The sequence below is a fragment of the Hydractinia symbiolongicarpus genome, chromosome 4 (assembly GCF_029227915.1).
Source record: "Hydractinia symbiolongicarpus strain clone_291-10 chromosome 4, HSymV2.1, whole genome shotgun sequence".
Taxonomy (NCBI): Eukaryota; Metazoa; Cnidaria; class Hydrozoa; order Anthoathecata; family Hydractiniidae; genus Hydractinia; species Hydractinia symbiolongicarpus.
Window position 1 is genome coordinate 8,473,609 of NC_079878.1, and position 26,562 is coordinate 8,500,170.

General features: G+C 33.0%; 3 protein-coding genes across 3 annotated transcripts in view; 2 read left to right on the forward strand and 1 right to left on the reverse strand.

Moving 5' to 3' along the window:
• The window catches only part of LOC130641091 (N-acetylneuraminate 9-O-acetyltransferase-like), a 30,605-nt gene that overhangs the window by 2,127 nt on the left and 1,916 nt on the right, over window positions 1-26,562 (forward strand). The window contains exons 2-22 of the mRNA XM_057447748.1: window positions 12,996-13,095; window positions 13,448-13,565; window positions 13,847-13,888; window positions 14,010-14,072; window positions 14,569-14,613; window positions 14,795-14,840; window positions 15,131-15,253; window positions 15,337-15,430; window positions 15,916-16,024; window positions 16,999-17,123; window positions 18,232-18,290; window positions 22,042-22,177; window positions 22,569-22,677; window positions 22,834-22,923; window positions 23,471-23,590; window positions 23,722-23,878; window positions 24,015-24,094; window positions 24,836-24,940; window positions 25,387-25,533; window positions 25,897-25,974; window positions 26,409-26,501. Coding sequence (XP_057303731.1) covers window positions 12,996-13,095; window positions 13,448-13,565; window positions 13,847-13,888; window positions 14,010-14,072; window positions 14,569-14,613; window positions 14,795-14,840; window positions 15,131-15,253; window positions 15,337-15,430; window positions 15,916-16,024; window positions 16,999-17,123; window positions 18,232-18,290; window positions 22,042-22,177; window positions 22,569-22,677; window positions 22,834-22,923; window positions 23,471-23,590; window positions 23,722-23,878; window positions 24,015-24,094; window positions 24,836-24,940; window positions 25,387-25,533; window positions 25,897-25,974; window positions 26,409-26,501 — 2,039 coding nt within the window. The remainder of the gene's footprint in view (window positions 1-12,995; window positions 13,096-13,447; window positions 13,566-13,846; window positions 13,889-14,009; window positions 14,073-14,568; window positions 14,614-14,794; window positions 14,841-15,130; window positions 15,254-15,336; window positions 15,431-15,915; window positions 16,025-16,998; window positions 17,124-18,231; window positions 18,291-22,041; window positions 22,178-22,568; window positions 22,678-22,833; window positions 22,924-23,470; window positions 23,591-23,721; window positions 23,879-24,014; window positions 24,095-24,835; window positions 24,941-25,386; window positions 25,534-25,896; window positions 25,975-26,408; window positions 26,502-26,562) is intronic.
• LOC130641092 (uncharacterized) lies at window positions 81-1,479 on the forward strand. The gene is made up of 2 exons (XM_057447749.1): window positions 81-213; window positions 406-1,479. Exons 1-2 carry the CDS (start codon window positions 127-129, stop codon window positions 1,354-1,356), a joined length of 1,038 nt encoding a protein of 345 aa, XP_057303732.1. The 5' UTR covers window positions 81-126; the 3' UTR covers window positions 1,357-1,479.
• On the reverse strand, window positions 2,233-3,289 carry LOC130641093 (uncharacterized). The gene has a single exon (XM_057447751.1). The coding sequence runs from the start codon at window positions 2,810-2,812 to the stop codon at window positions 2,261-2,263; it is 552 nt and encodes a 183-aa protein (XP_057303734.1). The 5' UTR covers window positions 2,813-3,289; the 3' UTR covers window positions 2,233-2,260.

The following is a 26,562-nucleotide window of genomic DNA, read 5'->3' on the forward strand; positions in this document are numbered from 1 at the left end:
CCCATATTATGTAATCCAAACAGTTACGACAACTTGAAAACTATCCTTGCGCAGCTAAAAAGTTACCTAAACATTTCAAAAGACAGATTTTGGACATATTTGGGCTGTGATGGGCCACCGTATGTCATGACAAGTCGATTAATTGAGGCAGATAAAGATGAATTTGATTGGATCACGTTGCTGCCAGGCTTGGGACATTTAAATATGAACCAGGTATGCAAACAATTTTTTTTAATAAGTGAAAGAAGATTTAACTGCTTCTAAAAGAAAATGCATCTTTTCTAAAAATATGTATATATATAAATATATATTACAAGTATCATACATCATAAATATATTTTTTGTGTTTTTATAATATAATATAGATGTTACTAAAAATAATAAAATCAACTATTTCTCTTTTAGGTAAAAGGATACTTTAAGGTTCTTGACAACATATGTTTAGAGCCCCTGGGCCGAGATATCCTAAATTTCAAATCTCCAAAGGCATATTCATTCTTCAAAGACTGTAAAGACAACCACAAAGCATGGGAAGCTTTTGAGGTTTTTTTACATGGAACTATGTTAGAACTGATTTACAAATACTCTCAAGAAAGCGATAATGTTAGTGCTATGGGTTTCATGCAATGGCAACACAAAATAAATGCACCAACAGTTAAACTTTTATTGCAGCTTGTTTTAACATACGGTTTGGGGATTTATACACAGAGAGTAGGGGACCGTAATAATGATATCATTATCAGTGATGCTGGTCGATATTCGTTTGATGATTGGTTCTTTGGCTTTAATCATCCGTATTACCGAGAAATCGAATACAGGGATTTGCAAAACAAAGCGATTTACCCACCTCAAGTAAAAGAACAGAGAGACAAAAATTTATCTTTTTCAGTTACTAAGACAAAAGGCAGAAATCAAGGTGGGGATTTTTTGATGGAACAAAAAATTAAACGACAAAAGATGATGGCACCAAAAGGGAGTGTTGATAAAAGTACTTGGCAACGCATTTCTCGATGTGTAGATGCTTTTGATCGAATTTATGAGAACACATCAAATTTATTAGATTTAAAAGATGATGCAGGATCACGTAATATCATATTAGGTAATGAAATCATTGAATGGAGAGCGTTTTTACGACACTCAAAGTTTTTAGATAACAATGATAGCAGTACCGTATTCAATATTTATGGTGAACCTATTAGTTCGAACTTTCTAAATTTAACAGAAAAGTTAAAACAAAAACGATTAGAGTATTGGCGCCAACATCGAGAAGGAGTTCATCTTCAAAAAATTTCTTATCCACTGTTGCAGACTTTCACGAAAAAGGCAGATGAATATAGTGATGATGAACTGACATAAATTATTTAAACACTCCTCTTAGTATTTATCATAATATATATAATATATAAATAACATAAATATGTAACTTAGTCTATATATATAAGTACATATATCAACAGAAATTCAAAAACAAAGTTTGAAAAAATAACAATATTTTAAAAACAAAACCTAAGAACACTCAATAAAATGAAAAAAATTAACTTATCGCTTTAATTTTGATGCTGCCTTGACAATGTGTCTTTTTATATGAGTTGGACACCAAAAATCGCCAAACTTTTGAACATTTCGTTGGGTGAACCCAATGCATATTACATGCACCCAATATTTGCAATCTCTTGCACTACATCCAATCCAAGGGGAATCTAAGTCATTGTCAGTATTGTGTTTTGCATTACACATTTGACATGTATTTTCATCTATCTCGTTTTCTGTTACAGTAAGGGAAGAAGAAGGTGTCAAAAAACTTAGTACATTGTCTAAATTTGTATTATTTCGTGTAGGTGTATGTTGTTCTATTTCTATCGAATTCAAAACAGTGGGTGGCTGATTCTGGGTTGAAGTTAATGGTTCGTGTTGAGTGCTGTGCAACTTTTTCTCAAAAATCAAAGCTGGGCATGTGCCATATAATTTTTTCACTTTCGATACTGCGTGTTGAAAGTCAACAGTGACATCATCACCTGTACACAACTTTAACAACGACATACTGTTTAGTATGCCATTCCGTCTTTTGTAGCGGCAGTCACTACGTGCTGCCTGGTCCACAACAAACTCTGTCCCACGTTTTCTTTTTTTTCCATCACTAAACCCAGGTTCAGCCACTCTTCTTTTATTTGCGTTGTTTACTTTGACTAGGTTTAGATTTTCGTCAAATATATTTGCCATTTTATGTTTATACCTAATAAAATTCAATAAAACTCAATAATTACAGTGTTGTTACTTGTGTCACTCTTCCTATTTCAGAAATTACGTTAGTTACAGTGTCACAACTGTCTGTTTCAAAACAATACATGCACTCTAACTTAGGTCCTTTTCCTAATGTTGGATGGTCCCCGTGTAACATGCCACCTGTATAAAACGCTGTAGCCTGACGAATTTTTCCACTGTCAATAGCTGGTGAAAGTATCCCAGCAATAACTTTTGGAACTCGGCCAACAGTACGCCCAGCTATGCGCCTAACAGTTTCCCCTGTGCGTTCTCTAACGACGATATCCAAAAGTTCGTGATTCAGTTCATGTATGGACGGGATAACTACTTTAATTGCATTGCTGTCATATACATTTTCTGGCTCCCGAACTAGTGTCATTGGCATTTCCATACCAATTAAAGGTCTAACTTGAAAATGATGATAACCATTTATCACACAAAACGCAATAAAAAACTCACGTTCGTGCTCACTGTGCCAAACTTGGCGAGTACGATACTCACAGTATCTATCAGCATACAACTTTCGTTCAGCATTGTCTAAACTAGCCATTTTTTAAGACGTGTATGTTACTTTCTAATAAGTTCAATAATAATGAAAAAGGAAACTTGTGGCGCGAAACCTTCAGTTTTTTTGCGGGAAAATAATATACTAGTTAGGCTATGATGTCCTAATTACGCTATCATAGACTAAATAAGCTATTTGGACAATCTCGCCCCGGACCTTGTTCTAGTCACAGAGATATAATTTCTAGTCGATTGGAAACGAGTTTAGTTGGTGGGCACGCTTTCATGTATAACTTTTATATCCGCCATGCAAATTCTATGAAATTTCACCTAAGCAAAGATGACTAAGTCAGCAAGTAGTACAGTAAAAATAATCGCGCGACCAACAAAGATTGCGAAGATATCGTCGATTAAAAATTTCCATCTCCTAAATAGACTATTCTCTCTAAGTTAAGCTATTAAAAATCTCCTAATTTAGCTACTAGCTTATTTAGGAGAAATAGTCTAATTTGCAGTTGTCCCTAACTGAATTAGGCGAGTCGTTTAGTAGTTGTAGTTAAATTAGGCTACCCGTAGTCTAACTAGGCGAACGAAAACTTTCTGTTGTAAATACCGCGGAATCATTGCGTTTCGCACTACAATTTTTATGTAATAAAATCTGTCCACTTTCCAGATAATTTTGACAAATAATAGACCATTTCAGAGATTATGCGCCATTATGGAATTTCGAAGCCCGGTGGTGCAAGTTGAACTTTGAACCCTATATGCCGTAGTAGAAAACTCTCTTAAAACACACAAAAAGAAACGAGTTTTGTATACACTCTTAGAGTGTTTAGCTAGGTCTTCGTAATGTTTTTACCTAAGTAACAGGGGATAACACCAGACAACATTTATTTAAGCATATTGCTTTGATCTATTAATGAATTATAACTAGCAATTAAATACAGATGTAGGACGTAGGGATACTGAGTGTGTTTTATTATTTTTGACTCAATACATGTAAAATTTAACGCTGAAGTGGATATTTAATCAACTTTAAACATATTTTAACGATCAAATTATGCCTCTTACAACGTATGAGGATTTTTTAGAATTTAGTGTGAGGCAGCTGACAGACTTCTTGTCAGCTCTTACAACGTATGAGGATTTTTTAGAACTTAGTGTGAGGCAGCTGACTCACTTATTGTGGACTGAGTAATAGTTGAGTTAATCGCCAGAGCTTTTTCTGCAATGGAAATTATGCCAATAATTTTAACGAGCTTCACAGAGTAACTTATTTATTTATCATAAATATTTACACTTTAGTAATAAATTACTGCCATAATTGCATGTCCTGATAAGGAAACCGATAAAGACATACGCATATATATAACAAAACATTATGTAAAATATACATTGTGACTGAAACAAATAACATAGAAAAACTATGACATAAAAAAATCGAATACCACTTTAATATAGTAAACTGAACTCATCATTTTTCCCTTTTTGATATTTTTCAATATTATAGGGCAATAGCGAAAGCAGGGAAGAAAGACAGGCATTCTTTCTAATACCACTCTTGAAAGACTCAAAGATAGGAGTGTTTAAGTAGACGGATCAAGGGACAAACATACACCAAAAAACAAAATTATAAAAATATTAAAATAATAAAAATTATTTGCAATTATAATGACTAATGACTCTATTCCTAAAATCTGCGACTGAACCTGTTACCGTATCTCTATGGGCAGTGTATTGAAAATTTTTACATCCATTATGGAGATGAAGCCAGATTATTTTGCGAGCTTAAGTTTCACTTTAGGAATAGATAACATTGTAGAGTTTTGACAATTATTTTGACAATGGATTATAACTCTCTAGATCTTTACAAATATTACAACCTAAACATTTCTTTACAAATCTAAAAACAAAGTTCAAGTCCAAATCCAGTAAGGTATTTCCAAAATCAAAAATTTCTCTCTAAAGTAAAGTATAATCCAAGTTCAAAATCCAATGCCAATATCTTTATAATGCACAAAGCAGCTACACAATTTTAAATATCTAAATATAAAATGAAATTACCTTTAACCAAGCATTAATTACTAATTACAGCCTTATAGCTAGCTACAGTACAGTGTCCTAAAAGCATTTTTGGGAGACCTCTAGCTAGCTAGTTTAAAGGTTTTTAGGATATATTAAGTTGCCTTTATTGTACAAAAAGAAATTAAAAGTACAAATAAGTGCATAATAAAAGTATTTTTCAAAATATATATCATAAAATTAGTATCACAAAGATAAAAACAGATATCAAAAATCAAAACTGTCTTGCCGCCAGCAGTTCCGCAAGACAAATGACTGAATAAAACGTGAAGTCCAAAGTTCAACTTGCACCACCGAATTCCGCAAATTCATAATGGCGCATAATCTCCGAAATGGTCTATCGTCTTACTGCATCGCGCATTGGTAACTTATGGCCCAAACCTCGTGTGGCATTATTTGTTGTTTTAAATAATGGATTTCAGCCATTCACGCCACAGGGTAAAAATAAATATGGCGGACAAAAACGTCACCTAAATAGGCAACACTTAACCTAATTAGGTTATATATTTCATTTTAACATAATTCTTACTTGCGCGAGCATATCAAGGCACGAGTCACAATTTTGAAATCATGGTCACGTAGACTATCCATTCTGAACAAAGATTTTTTGCGATTTTTTCTTAGGAATTTATGAAAAGTCATTAAATTTTGTAATGTCTTAACTAGGTTACATATGGCCTAACTAGGCTACAATGAGTCGCCTAAATAGGTGGGATGCCCTAATTAGCCTATCGTCGCCTAATAAAGTGTTTACCCTGACTGACAGGAATTATTCCAGGAAATAAAGGATTTTGTGTTTAAGATTGGCACGGGGGGTGCTCATAAGCTGCATACGCCCTAAATAGTGTGGGCGTTTACGTGCGAATTCAGCGTTCTGAAAAGAATTCAAGTATTCGCCCAAAAATAGCCGCATAGGCCTGAACAATGCCCAAAAATGAAAAAGAAAACAGACACTAATATGATTCAAAAAAACTATTAAAATTAAAATAAACTTTTTGATGATTTTTGATAAAGTTTACTTTATAAATAAATTATATATAAACTTTATAACTACTTTCTCTTCCAACGCCTTCTTCGCAACTATCGTCCGCATAGTATGTTACAAGAAATTGCATTTCAGGAATGCTCCGGGCGAGTGTGGGAAAGTGCAGGCAGTTTTGGGGGACAACCGTTAATTTTATTCAAAAAGTCGCCCGAACTCGCTCTTATATACAAGGGCTGATCTAAGTTAATTTGGACATCAGTATACCGATTTTGGGGACATCTAATTTGGGTGCCCAACTTAGAAACACACAATTTAAAATGCTTCAGAATTGCATTCTTTTTTTCAGGATATTTTATATCTCATATTATATATTTTTTAATTTTCAGTCCCTGATATATGCAGGCATTTGCGGTTTATCGGAATCCTATAGGATTGGCTAAAGCAGCCTTTCTAAGCTCTATTTTAGAGACCAAGAAAAATATTTTACAATGATAAATCATCTGTCTTTCAACATTTTCAACATTCTTCCTTGATTTGTCTTTAGTACGGTCTCCCTTTAACCATCTATATACTTATTTTCTCTGAGAAATTAGGGTCTATTAACTTTCGAGACTTGCGAAGCGTCATGCAATAGAAAAGATTTTCCTGGTTCAACCACTCTCAATGGGATGGAGATTAAATTCAGCAACAAAAATGAAGTGCTGGCAGTTCAGGAGGACAACCACCAATTTAATTTGAAAATGTTGCCCAAACTCGCCCTTTACATGCGGGCGTTTGCTGCTTATGGGCGCCCTCTTTGAAAACGATCGCTCTACTTCAGTGCCGTTGATGAAAGAATCAATGCCGCAATTTATAAAATAAGTGACATTGATTGTTTCTGAAACAGAATGTCATCCAATCTGTGTTGTTTCTTTAACTCCTATTACATTTCTGTTAAGAGATGCCTCTTTTTTTTCTTGAAAAAATATTTTGTTCATTCTAAACAAGACATTTACCAATGCATACGTTGGACAGAAAACAGGTTTAATAATATAGATATTAAAGATGTCCCTTCAAAGCAGAAAAATTGCTGTGTTTTGTTTTCAATTGACAATCTCCTAACATAGCTCTAAAATCACCTGTTCTATAATGATAAAATAATGTCCCAGTCTTTTTCAGAAGAGGTGTGTGATCGCATGCGCACACCTTGGCACATGCTTAAATCGTTTCAGACATGGGGTTAATCTCACGCCTGAAAAATAAATGTTCAGTTTTTAAAATCAACCTATAAAATCCATTTTGTAGGGTGCAATGGTGTGTCCATGCTTTCTTTCATTAAAATAAAGTTTAAAAAATAGGAACCGAAGTATTTCACTGCTATTTTCGATCAACAATACACTTCCCTTATCTTGCACACTGTACAAGACTTGACCTATTTAAAGAGGTGGAAGAACTTAAAATGTGGTGAACCTCAAACACCGACGTCACATAGTAAACACTTGAATGTATATCATCTAGTGATACTAGCATTAAACTTGTTACCTCAGGTAATAGCAACCCAGTTGATGATTAAAGTTGTAGATACTCTCATTACCTGCACTTTTTATTTGCTTGTGGTTTTAAACATTTTCAAAATTATATTTCAATTTTTTAAATTAATTATTCATAACTTACAGAAAAATAAACTATAAATTTATGAAAATGACAGTATAGTCATGTATACTATTATGGACATGTAGAAAAAAAAGTTAAGATTGAGAAAGGCACTATATGTAGACGCTGTTGAAACTTGGTGGTGAAATGTGTACCTACGACCCTGCTGTGTTTTTTGTCTCAATATTGAGCTTTTCATTCATTTCTTGTAAAACCTCATTCGAAAATTCACCACCATTGTCAGTCAAGATTGTACTTGGTGATCCGAAGTATGCAATCCAAAATCTAAACACTCTACTGACAATGACATCTTTATGTCTCGATTTGATAAGACATCCAGCAGAGTAACGAGTTACAGCATCAATGATATGTAAGATGTGTTGTTTATAATGTTCATAAACTTTTAAATCCATGCATATTACTTGATTAAAAGTGTTTGCCAGAGGTATACCCACAACTGGTCTACTGTATGGCCTTTTATATTTGTGACATATTTCACAATCATTGCAACATTTTTCGTTGCATGACAAAAATTCCTTGTCATACAAATTACTATCCTTTACAAGTTTGAGTAGCTTATCTTTGCCAGCATGAGCGAATTGGCGGTGCAGTTTCATAGCTTTCTTCATTTTCTCTGTCTTACTAATATTTTTCAAATTTTCTCCATGTAGAATGATTTTGTTCCTTTTTGAGCATCAAGATCACAATGTGTTAGTGGAAGACAATAGTGTCCTGTTGTGGTACATATTAAGTCAATTCTTTTCTTCCCAATAAGGGCCAAGTCACTGGTAAAATCTAATTTCATACTGAGAGACTTCATGGTATTACGACTAATCAGTAGTGGTATTTCAATCTCTACTATGTCAACAGACAATTTATACTTGTTGCCACCTAGAATAACTGGTATTATTAGATTTCTTGTAGCTTTCACTTCCTTTCCATCACCAAATCTATATATAAAATCAGTACTATTTGAAATTACAGCATTTTTATCTGATTCAGAGAGAGTCGCAAGATATTCATCCATCCATTTCTCCCCAGCCACTGTCTTTGTACAGCCAGAATCCAAGACATCTCTACCAAAGGATTCTCCAACAAGACAATATTGCCTTTGGTCTAAGGAGGCTGCAAAAAGGGTGATATGGATCTCATTTACATCTTGTTTCTTTTCTGTAGGTCTATTGTTCCGTGATCTGAAACCTTTTTGCTCTTGATTTCTATGAGGACATTTGTTAGCAAAATGTCTTGTTGAGTCATATTCATGACACCTCATGAGTTTCCCATCCTTATCAACAGGATTCATTCTTGAACGTGTATTCCTTGACAAGCTGTCCTTGGTATCAGCATGAATATTTCCATAAAAGCATTCCTGTTTCACAGGAAGAGCTCCCAAATGTGCAGCGTCTTCTGCTGTGTTTAGTTCTCCAAATATCTTCATGATTGTGTCCTTCATATTCTTATACTTGAGTTCTGCACAAGTTGTACGAGCCAGTTTTTCATTTTCTTCAGACATATTCGCAGCTGTGAGAAGAAAATATGCCCTGACAGCTTCAGGCAATGCCATATCATATTTGGATATCTTATTGTAGAGTTTCTCAAACTGCACAATAAAATCAGGAAATTTGTCTCCACTATTCCTCTTATAGTCATAAAACTCTTTAAAAGCAATAAATGCTCATGTGCTTTCATCTTTCAAATATATTGAATCTAGCTTAGATATAATCTTGCCCAAACCATCATCTGATCCAACTTCTGCAGGTGTCAGGTTGCGTACTGCGTCCTGTGCCTGGCCAGTCAGTGACAGGTATACAGCTGGACCTTGCTTTTTCTTTGGTAGTTCTGTAAACATCTGCCAGATCTCCAAATCGTTCTTCCAACTGCTATAGTCATCATCCTCTTTAAACACTGGTGGAGCTTTCAATGTTGTTGTTGCCATTGTTCACAAACCACTTCACCAATTGGTTTGCACACATACGTGTCAACAAATAGCCAACAAAAGGGAAAGTTATCTCTCTTACCTCAAGGAACACATCCGGGTGTGTGCCCTCAATTACTTTCTTTCAACTCAAATGTCACTCGCACAATGATCATAAATACCAGGCCAGTTGATCTGTACCTTTTAACTCTGCTACCATTGTTAATTGATTCTTACCTTGATGAGGTAACTTGAAGGCTTCACCAGTCTCTAATACTATTGTATTGGTTACTGAAAGATAACAACAGAATTAACACAAATCGCAATATCAACAGACGCTCTGTCATCATGTTTGGGTTTCACGATTTATTATGTCCCCCACTTATCCACCGGAAAATAAATGGGCAACAAAGATTAACCTTGTAGCCGGTGTTGCACGCTTAACATCCTTTGCACATGTGTTTTACATCGCACATTTTTTCATAAATTCAGGTTAAAGTGTGTAAAAATGTCCTAAAATTATCATGTAGACAAATGTCTTCCATAATATCTCTGGAATAAAGTTAAGAAAACACCTTTTTATGATTCACAGGTTAGATGAAGTTATTGGGATAAAAATAACTTAACTTTAGTGCTGTCTAAAATTGTCCAAAGGGTTATTTTTTAGCCAACTCAGAGAAATATGTGATAAACAGCATTTTAGGCCATAATGTCTGCCTAAATTTAATAACTGATTAAAAAACATTAATATAGATCCTGAGACCAGTAAAGATGGTGTAAATACAATATTAATTTGTCCAAAAGTGTCCAAATATGTGACATCTATTAAATAAAAGCTGTTTTATTGAGGTTGAAAATGTTTAACACTCTCGTAAAGTTTGTTTAGCCCATGGCAAATCGCTGCATTTGTATCATTGGCAAAATATAGGGGCATTTTGATTCATTATTACAAAATAGATAAAAATAATAAAAACAGATAAAGTTTCAGCAGAAAATTATTTGTTACATTGATTACAAGCTATTTACTCACGTATATACTCACCAAGAAATCATTTTAACTTCCTTTGTTGTTTTTAGCCTAGCCTTGTTTGTATAGTGTTCAAGCATGCGATTTTTAATTCTTCAATTACTGACCCTACAAACAGAGGAGTGTTACGACAAGCATATTTTCTCTTGCATTTTTGCATCCGCAGTTAATATTTTTTTGTTGCAAAAAAAAATAATAATAATTTGTTGCACTAAAAAAAATCTTTGGGTAAGTTTGTTCTCTTGTTGTCAAGAGAGCAAAGCTGTCAAGGTGATCAGATAAAAATAATTTGATGCTTAAAAACACGTCTTTTTCAAAGTCATGCGGCAAAAATAATAAAAAACAGGAAACATATTTTTTTTTCAATGTTTTTTGGACAGTCTTATAAGAAAATCCAAATCTAAGTGCAAAATCATTTTACGGACTAAAGTTTAGTTGCAATATTTAAAGTCTCTCATTAAAATTATATATAAAATTGGTAATGGAGGAGGGCGTTACAACAAGCTTATTCTATTTATTCTATTCTAAATTTACTGATGAAAGAAAATGTCAAAATTTGCTATTACTGAAATATGACCTCATAATTCATGCAGCATAATTAAATCTGAAATTCTTTAAATGTGAATATCTTGAGAACGAAAAGAGCTTTTTTAAAAATTTAATAAGACTTGTTAGCTAACTTTTTAAGCTCTATAATATAAGTCCAACATCATTTCATACCTTGGGTTTCCTTTAAGGCAAGAATTGACTTTTCAAATTCATTCTCGTGTTTTTGAGGAATTTTTAAGATTTACATACGAGAACCCACCTAAATTTCAATTTCACATATATCAATTCCAACATAAAGTATTTAACCTGAGTAGAGATACATAAAAGAGAGATGGGCCTGAGCTTTAGAATGCGAGAAAACGATAATCAATGTTTATTAATTAGAAAATAGTTTTATTTCCATGACCACAACGAAGAGGTGCTCTAGTTGGTTCACCCTCTGGTGTTAGGCCATGGGTTTTTTTGAAACTCCATATATCTAAGCTACATTTTGGCACTAAAGAATATTTCCCCTGGCCTAGATGGTACTTGACCCCCTGTGGGTCCTGGGGGCTTGCACACACAAATAACAACTGAAGCTGTCAACTAAAATATAATGGCTGTTTGTAGATATGACATTTACTTATTCTTCAAATTAGTGGGACTTGCCTATTCAAGGAAAGATCCTCTACTGTTCAGGGTTATAATTAACGGGCTCCTTTACAGTTTTCATTCACCTGCTTTAGTATATACTTCAAACACAGTATATATAACACAGTATATATACTTCAAACACAATAAAAAACCAAATAATATTCAGCAAAAATATAATGGATTGCGTATATATATATTATCTACTTTAAAACAAATAAAATTGAGGTGTCAAACATCATCTTCATTATCATCACTATCATTTTCAACGTCACTTCCGATATCATAACAATCGTAATCTTTTATTAACAGATCTATCAGATCATCTGGAAAAGTCTCTTCAAGTATTTTTTTTTTCATCTGTCTTCCATCCATTCTCTTTTGGAAGTAGGGAGTGTACAAATGGGTCAGCAGTTTTCCTTAATTTGTATGATACTGCATTTTAGCATGCAGGTGCAATACTGTTTCACAAGGTGGCAGATAATTTTATAATTATGCTGCTTAAATTATGATGTCATATTTTAGAAATAGCAAATTTTGACATTTTCTGTCATCAGTAGTTTAGACATGTTGAGGGATGTGCATTTAAACTTTATTAATGCATAGATAAAATGAATGTGAGTTGATTAACATAAATTTTTTGCCAAAATGACAATCGTTTGCTCATCCCATGCCTTTTTATATTTTGCTAACAACCCTATAACTTAGGATCTGCATGTCGGTTTTTAACTTTTCTTGACCCTAAAATGAGAATTTATACTAAAAATAGCGGATTAATAAAAAGCAATTAAAAACTTGATTTACTAAATAATCTTAAAAAACATTCACAAGCTTTCCACCTTCTATTTTGTGTTGACAGCGGTGGTACCTTTTTTATTTTTCTGTTAAAAGCAAACGGGATATAAAAAGGATCTATTGATTAAGTTTATTTTATATACGCAATCAATAAATAAAAAAAATAAAAAAAGTACAAGTAAAGTGGATGTGTTCATTTTTCTTTGACGTTGCTGAAAAATAATGCCTTAAATGTAAACCAACAAATTAAACATCACAACGTCAATAACATGAATTTACTATAAATATGTTAATATAAATTAATTAAGCCATTGCAATGCAGTTATAATTTTTGAGGCCAAATAACTTGGAAACGGGTGGTGATATCAGTTATTTTTCACCGCATGGTTAACTAAGGACCACCTGGAATTAAATTGGGTAATTTTTTCAATCCCGAGTACCTGAATCTGTTTGGAATGGATGGATTGATGACACATCAAAAAGCCTCCATAACACTACTATCTCTGTAACTGTTAATTACACTACATGATCCATGTATTTAACACAAAGTTCAAGCAATCAAATGGTAATGTGGTAAGGTATATTATGAACTTTAATAATTTTATTTCTCGTAGAGTATGGTGGTCAAACATGCCCATTGCTATTTCATTCTGGTCATTGGAGTGGTAAGAAATGGCAACCAGATGGATGTATGATACATGAATATACACAGAGGTTTGTGTATATATAATTTTCATTATTTTTATTGTGAAGTACAATATAATATTTAGTGTCGAAAAAGTAGGTACTACCAATATTTTTTTCTTTATTGTTGCACACTGCTGTTCTTTAAGTATTTTATTTAAAAACAAGATGGGCAAAAAACATCTGGGTTTTTTTAATATATATATAAATTATATTTTTTAAATCTGAAGATAAAACAAGTCACTGTAGTTTTAACATCAAAGGGAAAAACAAAAATAAAGATGCCTATGTATAGTGGTCACATTGTGAACCATTATACCTATGTTTTTACAGACTTTCTTTTAAGAACTAACGTTTTTAACATGTGTATTATTTCTTGCAGTGAAATTACTAAGTGCCTCGAGAATCAAAAGGTGGCCTTGATTGGAGATTCAAGAATGAGAGGCTTATATTTCCAAATAGCAAATTCAATTAGTAAAGAACCTGTTCCTACAGGATATGTAAGTTTATTGTTAATAAGATGCGATCAGCTCTTAAAAAGTTATGAAAATTATGTATTTTTGTTTTGTTTTTTGGTTATTTTTCATATTTAACAACCTTTTAGGCAACTATTTTCTTAGTTTTCATTTCTAAAACAGTGAATAAACCTGAACCTTTTACTTAAATAACATACTGCTGTAATGAACATTTTCCCTCATGTCCTGCCTTTCAACCTATTTACGGACTTCTTCCCATGCTGACATTTTACTTTTTAAATTCGTAGGAATGTTTGTTTTTTTAGCATGAGAATTTGAGATATGAAGACAAGAACAATGCTACTGTTGTAAGTTACCATGTTCTTATTGCTTGTAGTTTTGGAACATGAGATAGAGATTTAATAAATAATATACTCTTTTCTGTCACGAAAATCAAAATTTTGATCTTTTGTATATTTTACTCTGTAGGAGTTTTACTGGAATCCTGTATTAGATAAATCAGTTGCTCGTCTACTAAACAAATGGCTTGAGGTGAGTTATTACTGTGGATCAACTTAAATATACAACAGTTGCTGTGTTTTATTATAATATAGCCTGTCCAACATTTGTGGCTCTTTGCTAACAAAACAAGGAAATGTTGAAAATAGCCTTGTTAGAACAGTTGCATGTCCTTGAGACAGCTTATTGTGTTAAATGTTTAGCAAAATATAATTTAGTATTATTTTATTACTCCTGTAATGAAAATGTAAGCAACATATTTTTGCAACAAGACTTATGGCCTATACAAAAAATATACCTAACTGAAACAGCTAAATAATATTTATGACTTGGATTGTATGCAATAAACATGTGAAAAAATTAGCCCTAATTTTTTCTTTAATTTTCTTTAAAACATAACAAAAATGTCTACATTCTGGCAAGACTTTTGTTGGAAAAAAAAACATGTTTGTATTACATTGAAAGAACTAGAAATGACAGTTCGATTTGGTGTGGATGTAAAGTTATTTCAAAGGTTTTCTGCATTTAGAATCGAGATACAATGCCACATCTGATTATCATGGGAGTTGCCACAGTATGTAACTATTTTAATTCCAAACTCTATCAGAAAAATGTACTTGTGTTATGCAAATTATCACTATTTTGTTTTGTAATATTAACACAATGCAATTTGAATGCAGTTTCGATTTTTGCATAAATTTAAAGTTCAAATTGACGTTCATTATTTATTTAAATTATTCTGTATATATTTGTAGTGGACCATCAAAAATGGCAAATTGACATCAATAATTGATTACCAAGGTACAGTGGAAAGAATGACAGAAACTGTCTTAAATAACGTTCTTTGTTTTGTGTTAGTGGATCTCTGTAGTGTATAATCATCAAGGTTGTTTATGTATCCTCTGAAGTGTTACTTTTGACGTAAAATTATATTTCTAGTTGTCTATACATGTAGAAACTTTTGTTTGATAAGAATACATTGATAAGAAAATCCTAGAATATTAGACAAAGTCAAACCATTTAGTAGCTTGCTTTGTAAAACAATTTAACCTTTAAAGATTAAAATATAACTTCCAACGACTTTTTTTCAGCTGAACTGAAAAAATTGTCAATACCAATGGCTTTGATAAGTGAGAACCTAACACAACTCAATTTGCTTAAACCTATCAAGTCAAAATATCATCATGAGCCACAACTTATTTGGATCATGCAAGGTGGTATATTTATACTTTGATTTTTAATCACGGTGATGTTATTTTTTTCCATCCCCTCTCTAATGCAACATTTTTTTTTGCAGATCCTGTCGTGGAGGATAAATTAGCGGAGCGTCGAAAGTCAATTAAAAATGACAGAATTGAGATGTTTAATTATGCTGCACAGAAGACTTTACAGTATGTATGCTATTTTTGTTGCAAGCTACGTTTATACCTTTTCTGTCTTATAAACTGGACTCTCACTTAGGGCTGTCTAGATTTTTCTCTGGGGTATCCTTTCCTTTCAGACATGGAATGGAGTTGTGCTTTCTACGTGCTTTTATGTCACACAAGCTGTTGATTCGTAGTTAAAATGATTGCGTTTAATACCAGATGATTATGTAAAATCTATGTCCATGGAAGTGCAAGCTTTTAAAAAGAAATTCTCAAAACAAAACTGACGCTTAAAGTCTCTTGAGTTTTCATTGTCTCCTATGCTATGATTTTCAAGAAAGTTTTTAACTACATTTAGTGAAGTTTCTGTAATTATCTGAAAAATTACTACTGTTGTATCCCTTATATGGCAGGAAAAGTGTCCTGAGAATTTGTGTCCAGATTAGCATATGCTTAATGTAATCATTGTGCCTTACTAATGATCCAAGTATTTTCTTTTTATTTTGTAGATCTGAGAGTCCTCATGTACGTCTTATGATGGCTACTACATTAATGGCTGCTGGGAAACCAGAAGAAACGCTTGATGGAATACACTATACATCATTCATACTAGAGAAAGTAGGTAGCAAATTTCCATAGATTGATGATGCGTATTATTATGTGGTGTAACAATGTATTTTGCTGAATACTGGTTTTAACAGCAACTTATATTTTGAATGATTTAGTGACATACATTTTTACTAAAACATATGTCCTGGGTTTAAATTATATACTAGTTCAGCAGGGTGTAACAGAAATTATCTCGATGCAAATGATTATTGAACGTCCTGTTTAACCATCTATGCAATACTTTTATTAAAAGAAAATAATATTAAAAAAAATTTGGGATCGATTTTAAATTCACAAGTGTTTATAAATTCTACTGCACCGATCATATTCCAGTAACAGTAGCAATTTGCCAAACAAAAAAAAAAAACCTCAATAAAGTCCTCACCTTTTACTGTAACATTTTCATGTTTTTATGTTATCAGTAATTGATTGTAAGTGCATTATGATACAAAGTCTGTCATTGACAGTTAAATAACTTGAATCTTTAAGGGAGATTGGTCATAACGAATTATATCTGCCAACTGTCATAGTGATTAAAATTTGTGATGAAGGCAATATAGACTATTTAAGTAACTGCGATGGTCTAAGTTATTTCTGAATGATAATAAAAGCAGGCAATATGGGTTTAAGTACAATTTAAACTTTAAGAAATGTGCTCTCTCGGCTTTACCGTTTGTTTCTACAGACCTCCGTCACATATAAAAGCGTAAATGGCATTTTCCAAAAAAATCAGATGCATTATAAAAAGATGTAAAATTGGAATTTTTCAATTGCACAGAACATTTGTCCTAAATTTATTTGTGTTTCTACACTTTTTTGTAATTGTGCAACATAATATACCCACTGCTCAGCAAAAAGGTATAGGTTCATTTGCCCATAGTTTTTGTTGATGCCATCTTCCTAATAATGTCTTATTTTTTACATTCTCGGTTTTCCCATATTTTTTTTTATTGTTATTATGATGCTGTTAATTTATTTTGTAGAAAGTGAATGCAATTATTAATTCTTTCTGCAACGATTTTATCTATCCTGATGATGCATCTTGTTGTAAAACATTGGAAAGAATAACACAGCTACAGTTTAACGCTTTTGCTGTGCTTGGAACTTGGTATGTTAACTGTCTTAATAAATCACCCTATAAGTTGTTCAGTATTTGTCTGGGCACCTCTAATCAACATATCCCTCCTTGTCGTTGATAAACATTCAATTACTGCTTTCAAAGGTGGGACAGCATTTTTTTTTTTCATCTTGAAAAAACATTGAAATATTTTTTTACGTTGTAAATTTGAAATTGTAAAACACATAAAAAAACATAAAATTTTGGTCTTACTTTGAAACTTTTGGAAAAACATAAAACAAACGTGTTTCCTTTGTGCTATTTTTAGTAGTTTTTATTTTCCTGGCTACGTTTACGTTACCAGATACACCTGCATTTAAGTAATGGCAATATATTTCTGTCACATTAGTTATATACAATGACACCAACTATTTTAGTTTTGTCCTTCCACTTGTTGCTTACAGTACATAATTATATATGCCACCTCTTTAACATTAGTATAAATCTTTATTGCAAAGATTTAGATCTTTTTAGTAATTTGAATAGATATGCTATATATATTTTCAACCAATCAACTAGCCGATGTTTCTCAGTATATTGGCCTTGATCCCTTTTATACCATTTGTCACTATCTATAATCCTGTTCATAATGTTCCTGCAAAATGGCAGTTTCTTGGTCATTTTTTGAAATGTTCCGCAACTGTAAAAAGTTCAAAGTGTGTGGATTTAATATGAACAGGCCGTAAATTGTTGCTTGTGGGTATGACTTGAAATTAAACATTTATTCCTATAATGTTTTGAACAAGATTGTAGCAATATCAGCGCAAGATCTCAGACAATGACCAATATTTGTGATCAATGATGCGCATGGTCTTTTAAATGTGTGCACCTGTTAGATTTTAATTTCCAATAGAAAACTTGCATCAGTTCCTTTCCCATAGACCAACGTTCAAAGTAATTTGAACGTTATTTGCTCTTAATTATTTACTCTCACTTTTGATTGTCAAGTGTATGCACCTTGTGACAAAGCAACTGATAGCTGTACGAGAAACAGGTCAGTTTAGTTAATTAGCATCCTAAGTACTACCAGAAATAAAAAAAAACACCCAAAGCTACAACGTTTAAAATAATTACTATTATACTTCATTGTTTTTAACAGTGTCATATTATGGATGATGATGTGGATTTGCAAAAAGATGAGAGAGAGAAGCATTAAAGGTGACCATATTTGCCATCATAAAATGCTGTCTGTATGTCTGTCTGTGTATGTCTACAAAAACAAAATGTAATCATGACAATTACATCATGTGTGACCATATGCAACTTGTTGGGTCCTTTATTTACTTCGCAAGTTAGTTTTATATTAAAACTAGTCGATAAAGCCCGTGGTGAAATCCACTTAGGCAGAAGGAAAATGGAAAAATAGGTTGTTTTAAGTTTTTTGCTGACGACAGCAGTGCAGATACAAAAAAATTGGCGAAATTTAGTTTCTTCGTGGCCTATAATATGTAGAGCTTAAACTGCTGATCAAGAAAATGTATATGATCATGTGCTTTTGATGAGCGGTTACTGAGATATAAAGAGTATTAAAATTTTGCTGACGTCAGCAAAGACCTGCTAAAATACTAAAAAAAATTTTCAGAAATTTGTATACCTGTTATCGTATAGATCTTGAAACACTGATCAAGAAAATGTATAGGATTATGTACTTTTTACAAACGCTTGCGGAGATATTAAGGTTTGAAGGTTTTTAGATGACGTCATCAACCCGTCCATTCCGAAACGCATTTGGTGACCCAGGTTTAGGAAACTTACCCAAATTGGTCCTAGGTGGCCCCTAGTTACCCACGTGGTGAAAAATCATCGACGTCACCACCTCGTTTCAAAGTTATTTAGCCTCAGTTTTAGGTGCACTGTAATGGCTTGATATTGACGTTAATGTAGTGTTATTGACGTCGCCCCGTAACGTCAGAAAACTTAACATATTAGACATTCATTTTTCAGCAACATCAAAGGAAAATGAACACATCCACTTTGCCTGTTACGGACAGACACAGTCTCCGTATTATTATAAGAGACTACTCAATAAGGCCCGTGGAAAAATCCACTTAGGCAAAAGGCCATTAAAAATAAGTTGCTTTAAAAGTTTTGCTGACGTAAGCAACGCATATACAAAAAAAATGTTCTTAAAATCTTACACAAAATGTCAAATGTCAAATCTTACACAAAAGAACAGCTTGCAAGGTGCAAAATCTAGTTGATAAAAAGTTACAACAACGACACTCACAACATCGACACTCACAACACCAATGCTTACAAAACCGACAGTAAGAACACAAACAGTCACAACACGGATAATAACAATGTTAGAAATAACGCATCTCAAATATGTACATCTTATAAGTAATTATGTTAAAAACCCTCAGTACTTTTATTCTGAAATGTCAAAAAGTTGGCCTGCAAGAGTTAGCACAAATCAACAAAAATAAGTTCTTTACACATTTTAAATATTGTCTTTCCCTTAAAAGCTTATACAAAAATATGAAAAAGCCATAGTTAAGAAAACATTAAATGTAAATCTACAAAAATCAGTCATTTCAGTTGCATACCATTCTATCCCACAAAAATTTACACAAAATGTAAAATTCAACCAGTTAAAAACACAAATATTTTTCTTTTTTAGTATGATGATCCGTACTGCCCTTTACCAACAATTCTAAACCTAAATGTCAAAAAATCAATAAGCAGAGAATAAACTTGAATTAAAAAAGATCATTATTTCATTACATTGTATACGGTTCCTAAACAAAAGTCTCCACAATTCTGGTTTTTGAGAAACACATCTAATCAACAAAAATAATTTCATTCAGTATGTCGTATATTACCATTACCCATCAATCTGCCACAAAAAGGTTATGAAACACATCAAAATTTAGAAAAATCAGTCATTTCAGTGCATACAGTCATCGACCATTAGATTACTAAATCAGAAACAAAAACAATAATAAATAACTTTACACACACACACATTTAAATTCTATAAAATTCGTTCCACTTGTCATATTGCATGTGGTCCCCCTTGTAGAGTGCACAGGTAATGTGAAAAAAATTATTTGATTTGTTTGATTAGATTTGTTTACATTTTAGCGGTAAGCTCCTTGTCTCTGGCTTTTGCATGGCACGAAAAAATATGCTATGATTTGGTGAAGAAAGGTCTTTTACTGTGGATTTCTTCTAATGGGGACATCGTTTGGGTTATAAACTATTATGGAGTGTAGGTTGATGCCTTCTGATTTATTTGAATTCATTAAAAGTCATAAGAATGCCTTCGTTTGAAGAAATGATCTGATAATTACTTTGCTTCACCTAGCACCCCAATCTTTTTCCTTGCCACGCAAATGCCAAAGCCGAAATAGCTTACCACTGAAAATGTAAACAACAGAATTCATCTATACTCTATGGGCATAAAAATACATCCTACTATCCTGCAAAAGTTCAAGTCTTTGAAAGATTTTGTAGGTAGGTAGCTAGCTTGTAACATAATTCGTGCTCATAAAAGAAGAGAAATTTGGAAACTATAGTAGTTAGCTATAGATAATTAAAAAAGAGGAATAACAACAGAAGGTCATAGGTTAGAGCTAGCCATGATGGGATGGGGGAGCTGGACTTGGAGGCTAACATTAGCTAGCTAACAGTAGCTAAGACTCCCAGTTAAGTATACTTAAACTGGGAACACTTAACTAAAACTAAAGCTAGCTATTTATGCTTAGTAAAACACATATAAAGAGAGGCAATAGTGATGTAAAATTAATAACATTACAGTTCAACAAATCAAAGTTTTCCGTTTTTAGTCAGCCAACAGTTTTATGTAGCATTTTGAATTTTAGGACAATACATTAGTTACGCGCCATGGCAGATGAATTATGCAACAAAACGTAAACAAATATGGCTACATACGCGGTAAAATATAAAACTGTGGCTTTTCCTGGGAAATGCAAGTCTGCTTGCCCCACTGTCATAAAAAAACCAAACGCCTAAAAATATCAAAGTTCTTACTATTTGTGATTTCAAATCCACTTTAAATTCTAGCCTTTGTTTCCTACTTCTAACTTTACTTTACATCTAGCTCCACTTCTCACTTCACTTTTCTACTTCTCCACTTGGTCTCTATTGTTTTTAAATATATAGCTAGGCTTTTTTAAACCACTTTTTTCCTTTTTTTCAAGGTAAAGGGATCGTTCTTCTGTGATTTTTTTGGTGACCTTTATTTTCCATTTTCTTTTTAAATATGCTTTTTTGAAACACTTATTTTACTTTTTTTGTGGGTTTTTTTTGGGGCGAGAGGACACCATTTTTCAAAAGTTAGCCGGTAAATTTATTTCAGAAAATCAAATTGAGTCGTTTTTTATCACGTGATGTAAACAAAGTTAACCCGCTAGCAAATTAGACATTATTTTTTCGGCGACTTCAAAGAAAATTTCGGCGATATCAAAGGAAAATGACAATATCAACTTTGCCTGTCACAGAGACACGGAACTGGCGTATTATTATATAGATAAATAACTTTTTTAAACCTATACTTATTCTTACTTGGAAGACTCTTGTTTAAAATAATTATACTTTGTTACAAAGTTTTTACAACTCCTAAGGCTCCGCAAAAATAAAAGTGAATATTTTGTTATTTTTATTTTTGGAAATCCCTTGCTATTATTTTTGTCATGGTGCGTACCCTTGTGGTTACAAAGTGTGCTTTGTAATCACAAGGTTCGTGGTTCAGTTCACAAGTGCCTTTACCACAACTACATGTTAAAGGAAAATTAGGTAGGCAATGCGGTGTATACCTAATGTATATATTTAAAGCACAGGAACCACATTGATAACAGTGTTTCCAGCACTAAAGTGACTATCCAATATAAATGTTCGCAATAATGATACTACTATGTCTCATGCCAAGTCTCTCTTTTTTTAGATTTGACTGAAGATGAAGTCAAGCAATATGATCAAATTTCCGTGTTGCCATGGTTATACGCCGAGCACATGTATGCGGGTATGAAGGCCATGGCCAAACTTGCCGCCATTATGCTGTATATCTTTTTAGCTGATAGGTATGTCTTGTAAACTTCAATTCTGCTGTTTTGTCTATTGCTTGACATCTGCAAGGTAACTGATTCTAAAAAGCCCCTCTCATTTCAAGTATGCTGTACCTGGTTTCAAACTGTTCTTTCTCTTTGTACACTCTTCCTGTAAATCGCTTTGATCCAAAACAAGGCACTTACCACTGGGGAAAAAATTAAAAAATTTAGCAGAATTTTTGCTCCGCTTGTAAATATAAATTATGACCATAAATCGTTCACAGCAAATGTTGTTTTCTACGTCGTGGCTTAAAGTATTAACCTTATTGTACTAAATTAAAGTGTAGTGTTTTTTAAATGACAAATCTCTTTAAATATGACATAAAGTTTACGCTTAATGTAATTCATCGGCTTACATTTTCAGTTCCTTGCTTTACAACAAGAATCACAAATTGTATAGCCACGAGGCATTTTTCGTCCCGTTAACTTTACTAATAATTGTTGGATTGTGCACAAGGACACCCACAAAACAGGTAAAGTTTGTTTTTTGTTACTAGTGGTTGCATTTTGTGACCTTTTGACGTATTTCATTCAGCCATACAAAACTCAAAACAACGTATCCAGTGACTAGCGTTTGACAATTTTTCTGTTTGTTAATATTGTTATTCTGATTTTTTCTTCTGTTTTAGACATCCTTTTTAAACACACATCAAGTGGAAGAATGGAAAGGTTGGATGATTATAGTGATCATGTTGTATAACTACACACATGCGGAAGAGGTATGGTGCTAGGTTGTTTATATGCAGCGTAGATGATAAGAAAATTAACACTGTTTTGACGGGTGTTAATTAATGTCTCGTAGCATCAATCCAAGATTTTGCTTTTCTTCTCGTCTTTATTATTAAAGTCTTTGTGTACAAATATGTCTGGCTTTTGTAATTTCATTTTTGGTGCATGCTATTCGCATATTGGCAGTCCTTTTTAGACAGGTTTCAAAAAAAAAAAAAACTCCGATACATCAGATAGATCAGACGAAAGAATTAGCTTATTAACAAAATAGATACTCGATTGGAAAAGCCTTTTTAATTGGGAGTTATCCGTCTAGCAGAGAAAATAAAAGCTATATAACACCGTGTTTTGTAGCCCAATGCCATGCCTAATTTACATTTGCAGCAACACAATGAGTTGAATATAGCATATAGTACAATAAGACTGTGCAAGATGAAGGAGAAACTGATAAATGTCAAATGTGACGCAGGTTTGTGTTACAACAAACATTGTAATGAATTGTATTACCATTGTAATGCCTGGTATATTTTTGCTTAGGTCTTACCAATATTTGTGAACGTTAGACTGCTCGTCTATTCATTTTTGTTCATGATTGGATTTGTTCATTTCAAACAATTTTGGTACGCCGCTGATTTTGGATTGTACAAAATATGCAAGGTAACGAGAAAATTTGTTTCTTTTCAATAAACCACTCCAACTGTAGTGCTGATATATAGAAGTAACATTAAACGCTTTTAAATACCTTCTTATCAAGGAAATTAAATTCTTGTTGTTTTTTTCTGTTTTAGGTTCTTGCTCACATGAATGTATTCTGTGTTGTGTTGTGTCTTGTTATGGGTCATCCATATCAATTTTACTACATCGCACCTTTGTTGTCATTTTGGTTTTTCATCGTTTACATCACAATGGCATTGATACCACGTATCACGCACCAGATTGTCGTAGGTATGCAATCTTTTTGTCAATGTGCTGCCTGATCATCGTGTTGTTGTTGTTTTTGTTTGTTTGTTTTGCTTATTTTGTTTGTTTTCTGTGTGGTTATTGACTTTTTTGCCTTTCTATTTTAACTATTATTTTTCAGAGCAACCTCGAAAAAATGTTTGGATGATCTCCAAATTAATTTTTTTGTTTGTTGTTGTATTTGTGATTTGGGCAAACGAGGTAAGTTTCAATTATGTTTAGATTGCGAAATTTGTTTTTATGTGACTGTAATATTGTGAATTGTTCATCACTTCTAAGTAAACATCTTGTTGACTTAACCTCACAGGGGAAGCTGTATTTTAATAAATGCAGGATTTTTTCTCTCTTATTATCGACCTTACGGAAAAAGAACGAGGCCACCTGCAAGGGGGGAGATTATTATTGTGATTTTTTCAATGCGCATGTGCAGATCACGATTAATCTTAAAAACAACGTTGCAGTTTCCCCTTGAACTCTAAAACAACTATTCAAAAAAAATTCTACTGATAAAACCACGCAGAGAAAGCGATTATGCGTTTTTTTTCTAAATTTTGTGTGTTCGATGCCGTGAGGCCTCATTTTTTTCTGTCAGTTCCGGATTTTTTGCAGTTTTTAATATACATATTTGTATCTTTTGTTTTCGCTAAATCGCTTTCCTTTAAATTTTTTGAAATCAATTTTCATGTGTTTTTATATGATGTCTTTGATGAAAAGTTACTACGGTGCAGATAGTCTCTGTTTGTGTTTCGTAAAGGTCACATTGATTTATACATTACTGGTATTCCGATAAACAACTGCTTTTTTCTTCACTTGTAACGGTGCGTTTCAACACCCAAGCCACATGACTTCACTTGTCACTAAAAGTTTTTAAGTGTATTGATAATACTAAAGAATGCTGCATTTCAGCTTGGGATAACTATCAGTTATTGTTTTCTACTCTAGAACATCTGCGAATTCGTATTTTCACAAAGAGTTATTCGTGAGTTGTTTATTGATTCAAATGGTGAAATACAGAAATGGAGGTTTCATTCTGGTCTTCACAGATATGTGAGTTGGCTTCTGTTGTTTTGGTGTGAGAAAAAATATAGGTGGTCATTTTAATGTTCAATTTAACTTACTGTATTTTTTTTTTAATTTGGTGGCTTGAAAAGTGTTTCCATTATTTTGTTTGCTTGCTCTGTTTTCCAGACTGTGTCAGAGTGGAGGATGACAAAGCAAGATATTTCATATTTACAATAATTTTTTGGTCCCTAAAAAGTGAACAAAATAAACAGCTAAATGGAAACATGTAGGTTAACCAACTAAACTTTGCTTATATTGAGAAAAACTACTTTGCTAACTAACATACTGCCTGCCAAGATTGGATCCGCAGTACACACAACTGGGAGCTGCAGACGAACCCACTATACTACGTGCGGCAATATGCTAGTGATGAACTCAGATAGTTTATCCGGGTGGTGTGTATACATAGGTTTGCTTGTTTTATTATTTAGGCTGTTGTATTTGGCATGCTTTGCTCTTATGTTTACGTCACGTTGAAACGTAATGGAATCATTAAAGACGATGAAAATAACGGCTTAATTTTACCGTCGACGAAATTGTCAGTTATAGCTATGCTGTTTGCGTTTGCTGGTTTGCTGGTAAGTACACAGTAAGAAAGCTCTTTTCAGTTTATCCGTGGACACTTTCACCACGCTGCCTTTTTTGTCTCACTTTTACCAAACGTATAAAGCTTCCTGAGACAATGAGACTTTTCATCAAAGCTAATATTCCGACTAAAAAATGTGCTATAAATTTAAAATTTGTGTTAATATAGGCATGATTAGATGACAGATTCGAGGCTTGTTTCCATTTTAATACATTTTTCGCTACAGCGCGCATGCGCAATTGGATAAAACCTCTAACTTTGTCGTTTTTATGTCCGCTGAAAAAAGAATTGTATCTATGCACACAGAGAACACTGTAATTTTGGAAAAGCTGTTACTTGTTAATTTGTTTACTAGGGTTTTGAAATTCAGGCGTTCACCTGTCATTCGAAGGACTTATGTGATCACACGCACTCAATTGCGGCTTGTATTCCTGTAAGTGTTTTTAGTTTTAGTATGAATGACTGCTTTTGGCATGTTTACTTGTTGAGTTTTGGTTAAAACTTAGTCAAAAATATGCCAGAATCTTCGTGAATCGTTCATAATCAATAGGGTAGATCTAATTCCCCATATTTTCTACACTTATGTACATGAACGATAAATATAGAAATCGTAGTTAGGAACACTATTTGGTTCAGTTAAATTCGTGGTTTTGAAGCGTTCCAAGTGTCACAGAACGCCACACAACTTGTTCCATAGTAGATATTGTCCGGTTTGCATCAGAGATGTTGAGATGAATAACATTTGACTTGATTATAACAAAAAAAACATGGAGCTTGGTACTTTGTAGTCAATAAAGTTAACAGCTAATTCCCAAGCGAATAGCCATGCTTTCTATCTTTTCTTCAAATTCAAGTTCTTTAATTTAGATATTATCATACTTGTTGCTAAGAAACATACCTGGATGGTTAAGAAGCAAGTACAGCTTCTTTTTTGCATGGGTTGGTGATATGGCACTAGAGGTATAAGTCTTTGAGTGCAGAGCAGTATTTTGCTTATGAACTTTGTTTTTCTTTGTTTGAT

Excerpts from the sequence above, each read along its gene's own strand:
- LOC130641092 (XM_057447749.1), top strand. The coding sequence starts at position 127 with ATGACAAGTCGATTAATTGAGGCAGATAAAGATGAATTTGATTGGATC. Across the intron at positions 214-405 it reads GACATTTAAATATGAACCAG|GTAAAAGGATACTTTAAGGT; the intron begins GTATGCAAACAA and ends TTTCTCTTTTAG.
- LOC130641093 (XM_057447751.1), bottom strand. The coding sequence starts at position 2,812 with ATGGCTAGTTTAGACAATGCTGAACGAAAGTTGTATGCTGATAGATAC.